The 17,850-nt window shown below is 41.8% G+C and overlaps 1 protein-coding gene across 1 annotated transcript in view; it reads left to right on the forward strand.

The window, feature by feature from the left end:
- Positions 1–2,241: 2,241 nt before the first annotated feature.
- LOC147724096 (desmoglein-2-like) overlaps positions 2,242–17,850 on the forward strand; it is a 396,529-nt gene continuing 380,920 nt past the window's right edge. The window contains exon 1 of the mRNA XM_086965676.1: positions 2,242–2,443. Coding sequence (XP_086821802.1) covers positions 2,411–2,443 — 33 coding nt within the window. The 5' untranslated portion in view covers positions 2,242–2,410. The remainder of the gene's footprint in view (positions 2,444–17,850) is intronic.

The raw sequence follows: 17,850 nt of genomic DNA on the forward strand, positions 1-17,850 counted from the left end.
ATGAATTGTAAATATGTTGCGATTTTTCCATGTATTAACTACAGTAATGCTATAAGTCCACTGAGTTAAAAATGATGCTAATTTTCTGCATGACATTTACTCCTAGGGCGATTTTACATACCCTCTGGTTCTGGCAGACAAAATGTATGTCTTGATAAAGGTGATCATAATAAGGAGTTATCACCGAAACGCATCGACGCAACCTAAAGCGTATAATTCAAGTCTCCAAAACCATAATAGATACGCTGATTTGGTAGTGATACTACTCTGGTGATATTAGAGCGGAGAAAAGAATATACAAACCTGTATCTAACAAATGTATGTTGTAACTGTTATGTCTGCTTGTAATTGTGCAGGTCGCAATTATATGTATTGTCTCAATTTTATCTTGTTTTAGTTCAGGGATTTAGTTTAGTTATCCTATTGATTGTGTTTTTTTAATATATTCAAATAAATGAATTTTTAACTTTTCCATATTTTGTTGTATGTATTTGTTAAGTCATACGGTACATTATTTTATACCTGTCTTTATCTGTGCCTTAAGGGAACCCTTTCTCTTACCTAGGTTGAATAACCCCGTTTCCCTTGGCCTACACAAGGGGTACCTCTCTATTTTGTACAGTCTTTGGGTTGGAATATGTGTGCAGGGGTGATAGGGAAATGCTTGGTTGTTGCTTTGAGGCAGGTGCATAGCTGAGAAGACAAGTTGGCTTGGTTTAGCCAAGTTTATTTTTGTTGACAGCAGGAAAGGGAACGGGTAGTCAAGATCACGCTTAGACTTGGTAAGAAGTTCAAGGTTCATTAGGCAGTTAGATTAGTTACAGGTTTACTGTTGCTGTAGACATGCAGGGGAGGTTAAAGGTCCCAATTGCTGAGGGGTGGGGATAGTTAACAAAGGTAACTATCTTGTGTAGTGGGGTGGTAGTTTTGTAAGGCATTATAATTGTGATGTGCACCCGTTTCAATAAAAAACAGCCTTTTTCACAATATTCTGTTGTCAGTATTTTGTGCAGCATCCCGAATTCCCCAAAAGCTATTTTCTCTGTGAATTTCAGAGGGGGGAAATAATAACAAATTGTTTCGGATTCTTAATGACAACAATATTTCAAAAACTTGTGGATCATTATTTAAAGTTAAATATAAAGGGATTGGGTATTTCTAGTCTTCATTATTGTGCCGGAATTCCTTTTATGCTTAAATTTTAGTTTCTTCTTTGGCAGTCAAACGTTCTATGTAAGTCATGATGTGTAACAAATAAAATGTGCAAGTAAGTCAGGGATCTTGTGTGTATGTAGGTGGCAGTGTTCGGCGAACTGTTCGCAGCAGGATATTGCGGAGGGTAGAATTCAAGTGGAGGGATAGAAATCAAGTTGGTTAGCAATGAGGCACATTACGTAACATTCTAGTGTGTGGGTGGGGTAGTTTGAGGGCGGCGCAGTACAGATGTAGACAGGGATGTCCCAGATGCGAAACGTTTAGATAGATGTTGGAGGTATGTCTTCTGTTTTTCCACTTTGCGTGCCGATAAAGCCTGACTTCTATGGTAAGGCTTATTGTAAGCCTGGGGTAGTTAGGTTATCTAGTTCCAATGAAGAGGGTCGCCTTTCATTTAAAATCTTTATTTCGGTTAAGAAATAAACATAAAAGACAAATACAATATTAAATAAAAAGAAAAAGACCCAGAGGAAGAAGAGGGTCGCCTTTCTTAAAACGAATGGAAATTGGCGTCAGATGTTAATACATACGACACAAGCTGGGCTTGTTTCTCCAAAAATTATCAGACTTTATATTTTGTAAAGATATATTTGAATACATCAATCCTATGTTATGTACACCATTAAAATAAAGTTCGAAGCTTCCAAAGCCGTGGGCACTAGTTTGCGTTTGGTCACCTCTCAGTGCCGCCCTCGCGGGGGGAGGAGTGCCATCACTACTAATAATCTGTAGCGGTTGGTGGCGAACTCGAGCACTGTGCGCTTGTGGACAGACAAGGTTTCCCTTAGATTGCTTCCCTTCAAGAATTACTGCCGTCAGCAGCGACCCCTATTTACTGACATGCCCGGGTCGTTACTGATCACCTGCCTCCTGATATGGGTGCAGAAAGAAATAAGTAATGCGTCACAGGGAGAGGAGGGGCTGGTGAGTCGCAAGCCGTGGGGTATCCCTTTACCTGCACCCTGGAGCGCGTGACGTCATGTCGCAGGTGAGGCTAGGGTTCCGGCGCTGGCCCCGCCCCACCCTCTGGAACGGCCGCTCCCTCCCCCCTCCCTCCCTGGCGGCTCAGGCTGAGTGAGGGTGGCTCCATTTTACTCCCGTGTGGGATCTTCGAAGAGCCCCCGTATCGGTGCTGTGGAAGCCGGAGTACAGGGACCGGAGAGGCAGCTCATCCCTGAGCTCTGAGATTGCTGCTATGGCCGGGCTGCCCGCTCTGTTCCTGCTGTTGGTGAGTGTTTATGCCACCGGCTACCTCAATTCCGGTCTCTTCCCTGGTTAGAGTTTGGTGTCTTGTTTCCAGGGAGGAGTTTTCCGGTGTGGAGAAAACAAATGTTTCCCCACCATTCTGCTTTTGGGGACTCCTGCTGAGTTTGTACGACCCTCATTCTCGTTTTTGAGAGCAGACTCTTATACATAACATACCTTGTTTTAACATCACTTTAACCGTTCCTCCCTCCACTGTGAAATGTTGTTTTTGTTTCATCCTACTAATTTAGTGTTGTTTGGTAGCACGTTTGTTCAACATCAATTCGCAGGGGCGATCTTTGAACTGAAAAGGCTGTTCGAGAGCAATTTTTGGTGTGTAGATCGTAGACATTTTGAGAAATGTTTGTTACTAAATTGCTACTTTGATCTTTACAGTTATGTTAAATTGTAATTGCACTTCCTGTTTGTTTATGGTGTAAACACGGTAATTAAAGTTTATATTAATGCATTTTAACCGTTCTCTTCAGAACTGGGTGTTGCTTCAGGCTAGTGGGTGTGAGGACTTGAACAGATTTTCTGGAGGCCAGTCACACCTTTTTAACTGACAGTCACACTTTCAATTGGTGATGGTTTGCAGAATTCCTTCTCTTCAGTTATGGCGCAGACTGGGGGAAAAATAACTTTATTGAAACAGAAAGCGGTAGGGTGGGCTATTTATTTGTGAGGTGTGGCCCAAGGGACAGAGATGCTGATTTTGGAACAAGAGAACTAGGTTCGAGTCGTGACGTCTCCTAAACACCTTGTGTTTGTAGGCAAATCGCTTAATCTACCTTGCCTAAAAGAAGAATTCGACCACGTATAATGTGTAATTCGGTGGCTATGTATAGCGCTATACGTTCTTCGTGTCAAGATCGCATTGTACAAGACTGAAAAGAACTCATGAATGGCATTACTGCGTCTAGTTCAGTGCATTATTTTAATCGTCCTTCACTTTCCAATTGGTAAGAATAATTAGTCAGTTTTATACAAGAGCTGTGGTTACTGCGTACCATGGACAGTAAACATTTTGTTATGATGCTCTTGCAAATGATTTTTTACAGAGCTACCGTTGAATTTGCCAGAGATGCTTTTAGAATTCGACTTGGTCATCTCATACTTTGATAAACATGTTCTGTGCCTATGTTTACTATTTTGAATGCCTTTTGTGGTGAGTTATTTGTTAAGCCAATGAAATATTGTTACATGCTTCAAATCTGCATGAAACTGTAAATGTTTGCAGTACTCGAAGTGGTACGGGATCTGAGGGGCTTGACGTGCCCATACTTATTTAATTTAAGAAAGCAGTCCCCCCAACTTTTTGTGAAAGGACAGCCTTCCAGGACAGCAAAAGTGTAATGCAGAGCGCCTCCCAGTGAAACCGAGGGACGGGCTGCAGCTAAACAAGACTTCCTGCCAAAGTTCCTGCTTGTGTGAAAGAAATGAAAATTAGTACTACTGGTTAAGTGCTTAATTTGTGCAGGAGCTTTCAGGTGCTCAGCACCTGCACTTCTACAATTTCTGACCCTGCAGGTGGTGGTCTCAATATTAATTGTTCAAATTCAAAATAAAAAGAATAACATACATTGCATGGTTTCTGGCTGGTAAATGTTCATAGTCAGGGCAGCATACGCCTGACCGGGCAGGCATGATTGTGTATCACCAAGTTAGCGATGTCATCTCGCCGTTCACAAATCCAAGAAGTCATCGCAAACTATGTCTTGCATTCTATTCCCAGAGTCTGCTGCACCATGCCACTGCCTGAGCCTAAGCCTCCCATTGGATAATTGTAGCTGGGGGCTGGCTCAAGAATGAGTTAAGGTAAGGAAGCTGCGAGAGTGCATTTGGAACTTGGGAGTGAGGGCTCTTGAGGAAGAATAAACAAAAGTAAGTGTGGACTTTCCACTTGCTGTGCAACCAGAGTAGCAAATCCTGCAGCCCTACATTGCTGCTATCCTCAACATGCTCAATGCGGCTGAGCCCAACACAACTTTTTTGTGCGCCATGGCGTCACCTGTGAATCTTTGCGCTACATCCCAGCATGGTAATTGCTGAGCGTGCATGAGTCCAGTAGGCACCACAGCCATACTTACGGGCATTGGCAGCATTACAGCTGAGGACAATGCCTGTGCTGTAGCAGGCAGGGTCACAGCAAGCTGAGCAGTGGATACCAATGCCGAACGCCATCCCTGGACCTACTAATTACAGGCAGCACTAGTAGTCACATCACCTGTTGTGCTCGAGCAGCTACCTGTTCTGCAAATAACCCAGTTATACTGCACTGATTAATATGTGCAAAAAAAGAATTTTCATTTGGTGTACATTTTGTTTTTGCACTCGGGCAAGAAAGTAAAACGCATGTTATCTTCCTCTTCTTTAGGAAAGACAACAGGAAAACACAGAATTCAAAATAGCAGGGACATGTACAGGCTGGCGACAGGGCTCACAGGCAGAAGCAGTGTTATAGATGAGAGCAGGAGTAAACAGGAGAAAGAAACAACAGGAGAGGCGAGAGATAAGACAAAGCTAAGTAGAAGAAAAGGAGAGCAAATCAGATACAAAGAGAAAGCAGCCATGATGTGAAGAAGAGAGCATTAAGAAGAGAGAAGACAGAATGAAAGGATGTAGAGGTCAGGAGGACAGAGGAAACGGAAGCAGACAAATGATAAAACGGAGACAGAGCTAATCACTGCTAGAAGAGTGATCGTAAAGAGACAAGATCGAGGGGAGAGAGAGCAGAGCATGAATAACAGTGAAGAGGAAAAAGGGCAGGGGTAGAATGAATAGAGGGCAAATCAGAAATGCAGGGAATAAGGTAACACGCCAGGTGTGACAACGATGATAGAAAACAATTAGAAAAGTGAGAAGATAGACTCTTAGAGCAAAGACGTAGGGGACAGACAACAGATCAAGGTTAGAAGATAGAGAGTAAGGCAGTGAGAGTGTTGAAAGTGGGGTTCACCGGAGGAAGAAGTGAGCTGTGGCCTCCTTGGCAAAATTTTCAGCACCTGCACTTCTTTTTTTACAAATTAAGCACTGCTGGTTAATGTGCAAATGTAAAAGGGTGCTTGCAAGCCGATATTGGCTTTAATTAATGGAATTCCTTAACTCTTTCTAATGATGACACATATTTTTCAGTTGTTGCCAGGAAGTTACCAGCTGAGCTGTGAAGTGTGTGCTTTTTAAAGGACCGTCTTAAAAAAATTGCATTAAATAGGCTCTGGGTTATTAACATCTATATTTTGGAAGCACTTTATCTTAAATCTTTTTGGGCATTTTGTAGCAACCTCTGATCTTCTGTGTGTAATGCAAGCTTAAAATAATGACTTGCACATTCATAGTGCTTTCTGTCATAGACTGAGACTTCTTAGCACTAAATATACAAAATATACACAAGTATTCTCCACTGCACCAACCTGGATCCACTTATGAGGCTCCTGTTTACGGATACAGACCTCTGCAGTATATTAACTAATAGAGGTTTCATGATGTACGATTATGCATTTCCCACTGATTAACTTAACTTGCATTTATTTTTCATTTAAGCTGTGCCTATTTTATATGTAGTTACCTGAAGGTGAAAGACAGGAAAAAAAGTGACCGCATGTTTTTTTTAGCCATGCCTTTGACCTCGCGGCTATGCTCGCTCACTCACCCTGTCGCCCCTTCTTGAATGGCATCACAGTTCCAATACTTTAACTCAATTCGACCACTGGTTTAATGTAAAAATACAAATGTACAGTAGGCTGTTTACTGTCACTATTTCGTGTCCTATCCCCCTACTTCACACCACATTATAAGGTTGATTGGTCTGAACGATAAACTACTCACCCCATGCTGTTCTGTATTTTTTTGGACATGCTACTACCACTGTAATAAATGTACCCTGTTAAGCCATGCACAGCTGCTTGGATCTAGGGCTGCACGATGTACCCACAAATACATACATTTAACAATATCTCATAATGAGCTGAACATTAGCCTTGGGTGAGCCACTGAAGGCTTAAATGTGGCTCCACCTCGGCTTGAGGCCCCGAGGAATCTTGAGCCAATAGTGAACTGAGTCGAAGTTATAAGAGCAAAGGGTTGATAACTGCGTTAGCATGATGGGAAGAGTGAGTGTGAAAAAGAACAGCAGGAGAAGCCATGGACGAGAGAGGTAGTTGAGTTTAGTGAGTGAATGAAAATTAGGGATGTGAAAGGGATAAGTGGAGAGATGGAGGGTGTAGAAAGGGGGGGGGCGAAGAAAGGGGAGCCATAAAGAAATAGATAAGAGAGTAAAATACATGGGAAAACTTAAGATGGCAAGAGAGAGAAAGTCAAAGCCCAATAGCAAGATGGAGTAAGAATGTGAGAAAGAATTGTTCTTGCCAGTTTGGCTGGTTTTGACTCTTAAAGCCTAGATGTTTCACTGGTTTGGCTCTTTTCATTAATTCTCAGCTTGGCTACCTTTTACTAAACATGCATTTGGTGGAATGGGCTGTTGCCCTAGGTATATGGACTAAATCTGGGAAACACTTCAACACTTGTAGGTTGAACTGAATTATAGATTTTTCTATTAACAGATACGTTGTTAAGATTTCTAGTATTCTATTTGGGTAGTAAACTAGAATGTGGTTGTTCTCCACTGAGAGGTTTCGATTGAAATCCTACGCGAAAGTAGCAAAGCTTTAGTTGATGATGAGGCTGCTTGAAACCCTTAAACAGCAACCTTTTCAGCATTGAAGTCTACCCCATTTACAGTTTTCTTGTTCATACACTATTTTGGACATGCCATAGTATGCTAATTTGATGTATTGTCTTTGACTGCCTTAGACCTTCTGTTTCGCAACATCACAGTAACAATGGCAAACCTAATTGTATTCTGACACTCAACCTACCTCTCCCTTGCTTCCACGGTTAATGTTCATTAAAAAAAATGATAATGAAAAAAACAGGTAATGTCCTGCTGCTCACCCCAGCTGCCTTACCAGCACATCCTGGAAGATTTGTTTCAATACCCAGCATCACCCACCCTGCCTGGGCATTAGAGGCAAGTAAGGCAGGAAATTCAAAGGGAGAGCTCAGCCAGAAGTATTGCTACATTCGTTTGTTTGCAGGGCTTACACTGTTTCCAAATTATCGACCCGCACAAGTACACTCAGTAACTATGCTGTATATGACTGTGGTCTTATCACTGATGTAATATGTGGGGTGATTACTATACCATAAGTGATGTAATATGCAAGGCCATATGCAGTGCATGACAGGGACGTAAGGTATAGTTAGCTCAGTAAACTATAACTGGCAAATTTCAGAAGTGTTTTGATATCTATTCATTAGTTTGACATTTTTGTTTCAACACCTTACTATAACGTCACCCTAACCATTAGTTTTATCAATGAACTTCTAATCCTTAATTTTTTTTCAACTAAGATCGAGAAGATGGGTAGGCTGTGTAAAATGGACTTCTAATCCTTAATTTTTTTTCAACTAAGATTGAGAAGATGGATAGGCTGTGTAAAATGGTGTGGAAAGGGGATGCTATATTTATGCAGATGTCTTTGTCTTTAACTTTTTGTTGCCCCTTTTAAAAATACATTATGCCTCAAATTATTGTGGTAGAACACTGAGAAGTCGACTGATCTGCTGCTGCTGTTTTAAGTATGGCAGACTTTATTCTCACATGTCCGAGGAAGAGTATGTGAACGTACAGTAAATAGGCCTTCTTTTTAGCTTATGGAACACTCTCCATGGCCTCTATGAGAAAGTCATGAGAGAACCGTTTTCTTACACACATGGTTCATGAAACCCTAGCAGAAGATCAAAATTTTGCACAAGGAAAAATCACCCATAGAACCCATCACAATCCATAAAATTAGTATGGTACCAACATCAAATAATCCCATTGTGAGAAAATCAGTTATCACTCTTTTATAGGTGCTCCTTTTGCACCCTCAAAAACAGGCTTTCTTGAAATATACTTCAATTAGGACCATGTCCTTGAGTTTTAAATTGGCTGCCACAAAATGTTGTCCATGTGCTAGCCAATCAAGGTGGAAGGATGCCCCCATAACCCTTGGTCTTAGAATGCGTTCATCCTACCTTCTTATCTTTTTTTTTTTCATACATTTTCAGTACAGATGGACCATTTCCCTAAATCCCATAATATCTGATTGACTAGTATGCTTTAAAAGGGGCAGTCTAAACATATCTGAAAATCAACAATCCAGGTATAATTAACTTTTTAGCCAGGTTTTGAGCACTCTGTACCTCTTTAAAACATGATCTTCTCAAATGGCTGAACAAATATACACCAAATAACGAAAGCACACTTTGAGTTACAGTCTAACTTTCTGCCAAAGCTAGTGTAATTTTGGTTTGTCTTTTTTGCTTCCCCAAATTTCCCACAGGAATTAATGTGGGAAATCAATGCTTTGCGCACCTCACCACCGCTTTTTAGGTCTCACCTAGCGCAGCGTGCATGTCCTGCTCTAGGAGATGGCTCTTGGAATCACTTCAGACTTCCAAGAGCCTTCTCCGTGTGGGTCTGCCTCCTCCCACGCATCCCATTGGCCTTTGCCTGTGGCGTTCAATAATTGATAGCACGCAAATGGCCAAAGATGGGTGCATGTCCCGCCTTCCCTCAAAACTTTCACTCCCATGGCCTAGGGGTCTCGGGAGTGCATAGGGTGCCATCTGTTCTGGATCAAGTTTCCAGTTAACTTTCACTTTTGCATGTAGCGTCGCGCAAGATGGCAGCTGCATTCCTTACAGCCCGCACGCGCACATGCACCACTCGTGGGCTTGTTAATTTTGGCCAACATGACGCCCGCCTAGGCAATCCCTTTAATGTGCACTGGCGCCCTCGACAATTATTTATTTGCTAACATGCTGTTTTGCTCGCACACACCCAATACATTTATGGGCACGGGCGCCCGCTTTGTTTTACAGCACCCGCTTTCATGCAATCCCTCTTAACACTGCTCCGCTGCCTTTAACAAAGTCACACCATAATTACTCCTCGGCCTTCGCTTTACTTTGTTTCGCCCTCGGCACGGTGCATCTGACATAACTGCGCAAATTCGACCTTAGTGTCTTTTGAATTAAAAAAAAAAATAGAAGTCTGTTTTACTGACCAGTTGCTTGACACAAAACATTGTTCCCTCAACTGCTGTCTTTCTTTCTGAGTGGCTATACGCGCACTCGCCTTCTTGCAGTCTGCACTACAGCTTCAATGCTTAGCTCTATCCGCATCGCTGATCAATTCTGAACTGCGCCACTGCAGCCTTTTCCATAGGTCAACATCAAATTCTTAATTCCTCTTCACTCGCCTCGATGCACAAAGAGCTGCAGATAAAATAAATCAAACTGCCTCACTGAAGCTTTTGCTTGTCGCGTCGCTGCCTCACTTCCACAGACTTTCATCTTCCTCATGCTGTATTACTCGCATTACTTCGAGGTTAAATTATCCGCTGCTCTGCACTTTGTTTGATTTACCACGAAGACGCAGACAGACTCTCCTAAATCTTACGTGGTTGTCAACCGTCTCTCGCCACTCTTCTTCTTTACTTTTTCGTCCTGATTGCTATCTCAGGAAAATGAAGTTCAGGCTGCGACCTCAACCTCGTTCCTGAGCCGGCAAATCAATGCCAAAATATGTTGTGAATATGTAGCACTGAAACTCATGGATTTTGAAGTAGATAACTTTATTGTGCTTCGTAGTCGAGCGGGACCTCCCTCCTCGCCAGCTCACGGCCAACTGACCGGAGTAGAACGTCCAGCTCTCACAGTAACCATAGAAATAACAGAACATTAACGAAGCTGTAATGAGATGTCATTCAATTAAAATACGATTTAAAGAACAAGATTAAAACACATGTCTGGCTGCTGTCGTGTGCGCACGCACACAGTCCTGGCGTTATTGCGCAGCGCCGAACTGTTGGTGCTGCCAATCAACTTCCGCTCCTACCGATCCCACTGCACATTTAAAGAGATGGGTTGGGTGGGGTGGGAGGGAGCCCAGCAAGGCCGAGCCTCTGTCCCCATTGCCACTGAACCTGCCGTAAGAACTCCTTGTAGACGTCTCTTCCCACTTACAAAAGGAAATCGTCAGCCCTGCCAAGTACCACGCATCAGGTTAGACTTACACATTTTAGCACAGTGGTCCGCATCACCACACTAAAATGCTTAGTCACACATGTGTAGAGACTCAAGAAACCCCTGCAGTACTGAGGTAAAGTAAGGAGACGGGAGCAACGCACGAAGCACTCAAGCAAGCTGAGCAGCACGGACAGCTGCTGTGAGTCAGGCAAAACTCATTCACTGTATGATTGCAGTGCAGTATGGTACAGGCTTGTAAATCAGATCAATGTCAGGTGGTTGTGCCGGCGTTGGGGCTCAGCTGCATGCATACTGATTTTCATAGGTCTTGATGAGACTCACTCCGGGCCGGTGTACTATCGAGCTCTGTACCCCATCGAGTTCTGTCCCCCCCCCCTCGTTTTGCGCATGCGCAGGAATGTTGCGCATGCGCACATTAAGACATAATGACGTAGCACCACGCCCACCATAATTCAGTGTACCCCCTAACGTTTTGCATTTGCGCATGCTCTAATCAAAAATTGCCCTGACATTGTGCGCTGCGGGTCCTGCTGCGCCGCTGTTCTACAGAGCTCGCCTTGTGCCCGATGGTGACAGAGGCGAGAGAGGGCGCCCACCGGAAAGAGTGCTGCAGGACGGGGAGCCCATGGGAGGGAACCCCAGCACTCCCGCAGGCTACTGTGGGGGCACCTGCACACACGCACTTTGTCGCTGCACTTTACGCCACTCTGCACCACTGTTCCCTATGGCACTGTACTCTGCCACACTGCACTCTTTACTCTGTATCACTTCACCCAGTGGCACTAATATTCTACTTTGCACCATTCTAAGCCACTGCACTCTATGCCACTCTACTCTGCACCACTGCACTCGACTGTGCAATAAATACCCTGTGCCACTACATTCTACGACAGTGCATTGTATGCATCCGAATTCTATGCTGTTGCACTCTACACCACTACAGTCAAGGCCACTGGAATTATGTGGCACGGGAGCGCTAAATTATGCAGCAGGGTTGACTAAATTATGCAGCAAGAAAAGCCAAATTATGCAGCATAATGTGGCACAATTTGTGATAGTATTAACGTAATTATGTTGTCATTTTCACAGCATTGGTTTCACCTCAGTAATACAAGTTTAACGTCCAAATATAGAAAGAAGCAAAGAAAAATGTAAGAAGTCGACCATTGTAAAGCGCCTTCCTCAGAGCAGCAACACGCGTCGGTGCATTTTTAGTACCTTTTGAACCGGTTGTGGTGATGGGAGCCCATCTCCTGCATTCCTGTATTGACACAACAGAGTACATTTTCAGCAAGAGTATCTTGATGAGCATCAACAGGTTCCTTCACCATAAATCTTGGTCATAATAACAAGATGGCACAGAACAGTGCCTGAGGTTCCCAGTAGACATGTAACAGTACTACAATGTGCATGCTCTCTTTATGTGAAGTCTGCCTCAATGCCGTATGACAGTGGACTGGTCTGCCATACTTTGTCTTGTGGCTCTCTTTTGCTATCTTGGTATGATGTGGGTCATGCTATGTCTGGATAGGCCCTTTTGAACGACTCCTAAAAGGACAGTGCTGCATAGTAATCAGTTGATAGCCTACCAGGATTCATGTTTTGCCTAGCCTGACATGTCAACCGCTGGAGACTCTTATGTTGTATGCATCGCAGCTGTCAAATTGAAGTCTAGTTGTTTATCATCTCAACTGAAGTCTAAATTAGTAAATGTGTGATTTCCCAAAGTAAGTTTTACCGTGCCTTTTTCTGGCTGTAAAAATGTCAGTGACAACACTTCAGTTTCTGAAATAGTGCTTTGCGGGAGTAGCAGAAAATTATTCTCCAACTTTGAAACGTGTGCAAACTTATCTCAACCCAGGGCCAGTTTAGCTGAGCCCAGTGATTTGTTTTTTTTGTGTGTTCTCTGAAGAAATCTGTATGCTTTTCTGAGTATCTGGTTTTGGGTTAATGGTAAATGTGACATGCCCACTCCCATGAGTGTTTCTTCAAGACACAATAACTTGTGTCAGGAGCAGCTGATGGCTAACCTAATTGTAGTGAGGTAGGACTGGGGCTACCAGACCGCTGGTGAACGGAAGGTAGGCCTTCCGCAGGGACAGGAGCACGCACAGAACACCTATGGACCACACTTTTGGCTCCGTTCGGAAGTGACGACCACGAGCGGCCGCACCCCTTTTATTACAGCGCCGCAGGCCACGCCTGGCCTGCGGATGTAGTGGATGGGTGAGCTCTGGAGACTAGAGCGTCAACTGTTACATCCCTATCCAACTCAGTTCTTTTCCGCAAACATAACAATAAACAGTCTTATACTGTTTAACACATTAGTCCGGTACTTGCACTTGATCCGGCTGAGGATATCCAGGCACCTTTAACAGGCATAGTCTCTCAGACGCTCTCTCGGGTGGCGGTTCGGCCTCCGGCTGTATCTTTGGGTGCCGGTACGCCCACCGGTGGGGCTCAAGTGAGGGCCTTCAGCGTGGGCTCTGGACTGAGATGGTGGGTTAGCCTCGGGAGCCTCCTCCGCTCTGCCACTTGCTGATTCTTCTTCTCCCTCTTCAGGTGTAGCACAGGTCATGGGTCTTGTCTGGTTACTTGGGGTCTCCCGTGGGTGTCGACGGGACCTCCTTGAACCATGAGACGTTCCTGGATACCTCTTCTTCTCCTCTACGTGCGGTTACCATGATTTCATGGTTGGCGGTGACCGTCCAGGTGCCAGGTTCATAATTTGTCCGGAACTTCCCCCCCCTTGACGCCGGTTCCGCAGGAGGACTGCCGTTCCAGGGCTGATCACTCTTAGGGTAGACCGTCGACGGACACTGGCATCTTGGTTGTCGTGTTCTTCTCTCTTGCACTTCTTCTGCCTCTAACTGCGGTGGTGACCACCCTGGGCAAGTAGGGAGCAGGTCCTGGCGAGGCCTGTGAAGCATGAGGGCCCACGGGCTCCATTGGGTTGTGCAGTGAGGAGTGCTTCGGTACTCCCTCAAGAATGCGTGTAGCCTCTGTTCTGGGTCAACTTGTTCCACTACTGCTACGCGGAACATTTTGTTTAAAGTGCGCATAATGCGTTAGACGTCCCCATTGGCTTGAGGCCACTGAGGGGTGATGTGGCGATGAGATATGCCTCGCTGTTGGAGAAAAGTGGCAAACTCAGCTCCTTGGAACGGAGGACCATTGTCACTGCGCACTTCTCGGGGAAATCGAAACATGGCAAATATTTTCTCCAACACTGGTCCGACGTGGATGAATGCAGTGGACGCGACAGGCTCCACGATGGGGTACTTCGAGTATGCATCGATGATCACTAGGGTGTGTCCCCCTCCAGGGAAACTCCCGAAGTCTATGCTGACCTTGGACCATGGAACGGTACATGCTTCTTCAGTGATGACTGGAACGGTAGTAAACTTTTATTTGTTTAATTAAAATCATTACAAATGAAAAAGTACATATCCAGAGCAAAATCTGATAAAAAATATACAGATACAGTGATTTTTTTTTTATGTCCAAGATGAGATCCACAGCCAAGCCCTAACATGATTTGTTCAACTACAATTTAACAATTTGCTAATAAACAGTTAGCAACAGCAAATAAAGTGCTTTGTGCTTACAGCAACAGAAACTAAAGTGCCTTGTTCTAGCAGCAAAAATGTACAGATAGCCTTTTTAAATTGGTAATGATACATAATATACAACACCCCAACAGTAATTAAAGTGCCTTGTGCTAACAATTTAGAGTTGTCCAGTAAACTTTTGACTTGAAAAAAAGTGTACATAAAATGCGATCCACATTTATAAAATTACATTTAAAACAGAGCGATACAGGGGGTAAACTCCATCATAAATTAAAGTGACTTGTGCTAGCAGCAAAAATTACACAACGTTTTAAATTGGTAAGAACACGTGATATAGGACACCATCAAAAATTAAAGTGCCTTGTGCTAGCAGTTTAGAATCGGCAGATAAACTTATTAACTTGAAAAAGTATACCTAAAATACTGTCCACCATTATAAAATTACATTTAAAAAATTTGATACATAAAGTATACTCCATCAAATAGCAGCAAGAATTAAAGTGCCTTATTTTAGCAGCAAGAGTTATCAAGGAAACTTTCAAAAAAAAAAGTATACATGAGATACAATCCGCTATTATGGAGTAACATTCAATACCAAATAAATTTAAAACAAACTTAAAATAGCCCACACACTGCCTAAAAACATTTAAGATCATTATATCATTATCAATTTTTAGTTAACTTTCATAACGGAGATTTCATTACTTAAAATGTCTACTTTACAGAATTTCTTTTCAGCTATAAAGATAAACTTAACAAAGTGGTAAATAATTTGAATGGTAACACCTCTTAGACATACAATAATTGCAGTCCTACAGGTTCTTACTCCCAATTCGTTAAAAATAGGCTTTAAGATGGTCTTCCACTCTTTTAACAAATTTGGGCATAGGGTTACTATGTGCTGTAAAGTTTCATCACACAGCCCACATAGCCTACAAATGCTTGACGGCCATTTTTTCTCCCATTTTGAAATTCCGTCTTTAGTTGGATATCTCCCGAACCTTAATAACATGATTTTATTCTTAATCAACTGTTTTAGATGAAATAGCAAATAAGGTTGGTGAGACAATTTGCAAAAAGATTTAACTATTGACTATAGAGGTTTTTTTACCTTAATTCATCTTTATCAGTTAAAGTAGACCGTGAAGCAGCTAATTGGTTAATTAAATTTTTTTTATAAACCATTTTACTCCTCACTTCATCTACTAAGTTTGAGCATTCAAAGTTACGTAAACAATCATTTTAAATAAGCTTGCCGACTACTCGCACATTCACCTTTTGAGATCTCAAGCCAACACATATTTGCTAACTAGCCCTCTTCAGCTCGAGATAGTGACAGTAAGGACTATAAAAATGTGGATTGATGGGCCAAAACCTGTTTCTTTAGACCAAATTCAAGTCTTATATTGGCAGGACTAATATATCTGGGAATCCTAAAAACTGATTTATATGTCCATAATTCAATACCATCAAGCATTTTTGCTCCTTTGCCCCGAAAGATAATGGAACCGTGGTCCAAAGATGGAATGAACTTTGCGCTCATAACCTTTAGCAAGTGGTCATAATTTGGGCATAATAATTTATCTCTCAATTTTCTAAAAGCAAATGCGAGCAAAGTGCCCTTAGCTTCAAGGTTATTAAAATGCTGCCTAAATGACAAACTATCATCAAATGTGATTCCCAAATATTTGTACGATTTTACACATTCATTAACCAAACCATTAATATTCCTTTCTTTTACTCCCGGTTGCCTTTTCCCACGGTCATTATTTTCGTTTTTTTGTGTTTGTTAGACCGTTTTGTGCAACATATAGGTTAAAAGAATCTATTAATCTTTTTAGTCCTATGACAGTTTGGCTTAGTAAAATGGTATCATCGGCATATTGTAAATATTTAATATCTTTACCCAAAACAGAAGGGGAGTGGGCATTAACATCATTAAAATGGGCTGGGAGATCAGACATAAAAAGGCAAGGAGCCAAAACACATCCTTGTTTCAAGCCGATATTGCTTTCTAGGCGACGAGTCGTATGTCTACCGTCGCCTACTTTGATCTGTACCCAAGTATCGGAGTATAGTAATTTGATCATTTTTAAAAGTGTCAGATATACCCCAATTGATTAACTTCAACCAAAGAACATTTCGGGGCACAGAATCAAAGGCGAATTTTAAGTCCATAAAACAAATATACAATTTTTGTTTCCTACATTTGGCTCTTTCGCCTAATAATGTTAATAAAATCAAGTTAGAATAGGTTGATTCTCTCTTTCTAAAACCAGTGTGTAAATTTGGAATCAAATCCTCTTATAGCCCATGATTCCAATTCTTCCAACAGACAACTAGCAAATATTTTCGCATCTACATCTGTTAATGTTATTAAGCGATAATTTGCGGGATTGTCCTGGGGGCCACTTTTATAAATTGGTTGGATAATACTTCCCTGCCATGATTCCGGAATCAGGCCTGTTTTAAGCACTTCATTAAACACGAGCGTTAATACCTCTGCCCAATTTTTTATATTAGCTTAAAAAATGGCGTTCGGAATTCCATTCGGGCCAGGCGCCCCATTAGATCTAATCTTATTTATTACTTTTTTTATTTTATCAACTGTCCATAGCTCAATATCAAGGGAACTTAGTGGATCACAAACACTTAAGTCTGACCCACCATCTATTATCTCTCGTTGGCAATGATGAGTAGGATTAATTTTACCATCATCGCACTGTGGGCTTAGAGGAACAATTTTTCAATTTGTTAAAAAAGTTTACCCAAGTTAAATCATCAATATTGGCACTATTACTTCTATGATTACCATATTCAAGGTTGTTGATAATACTCCAAAATAGCCGCAAGTCTTTAGATTTACAAGCACAGTGTAATTTAGACCAAGTTTCTTCATAATATGCTTGTTTAGCCTTCCAAATTTCGTTCCTGTATCCCTTTTTCAATTCTCTAATTTGTTGGAAAATCGAAAAATATGAAATTCCTTTTGCTTTCCTATACAATGTTCTTATTGTTTTATTAAGACTTCTTTTAAGGTATAGTAAGCGATGTGAAAACCACCCTGGATTCTTAGGATTTAAAGTTATACCCCCAGAGGGTTTCAGATTAGAGAAATTAACCAAAAGCGCGGAGCATAAGCAAGGCCAAACAGCAACCATAGATTTCCCTTCAACAATAGCACCTTGAACATCTAAAATTAAACGGGAAAGGACTTCTAAAATATCTTTCTCAGTTTTATCATTCCATATTAACCTTTTAAGATTAAAAGGGATAGAAGAAGTTTTGATTATTCTTGATTCTGGCAGATAATCAAAAGAAAAAGCGAAAAAGATAACTTGTGGATTATGCTCGCTCTCAATCCTTGGAACTATCTGATAACTTTGAACTAAATTAAAAAGTTTCTCAGAGATTATTGAATAATCAATTATAGAAGGGCTACCCTTTTTATTAAATGTCGGTATGTTATCACCATCATGCATAATCTTTAGGTTACATTTTATAAACTCACAATGAGTCCATTGAGAAGTTTTGAGTGTATAGTCTGCTTTTTATACGAAAAAAGATGCATATTAAAATCCCCAGAGATGATGATCATTGAATCCAGGTGATCATATTATAACACTTTCACCATTTCCCATAGATGTGTAAGTTTTGTGGATCTAACCTTTTTTTTCTTTTAACTCAAATAAACATTTACAAAAAGAATCGATTGTCT

The sequence above is a fragment of the Lissotriton vulgaris genome, chromosome 4_1, assembly GCF_964263255.1.
Source record: "Lissotriton vulgaris chromosome 4_1, aLisVul1.2, whole genome shotgun sequence".
Taxonomy (NCBI): Eukaryota; Metazoa; Chordata; class Amphibia; order Caudata; family Salamandridae; genus Lissotriton; species Lissotriton vulgaris.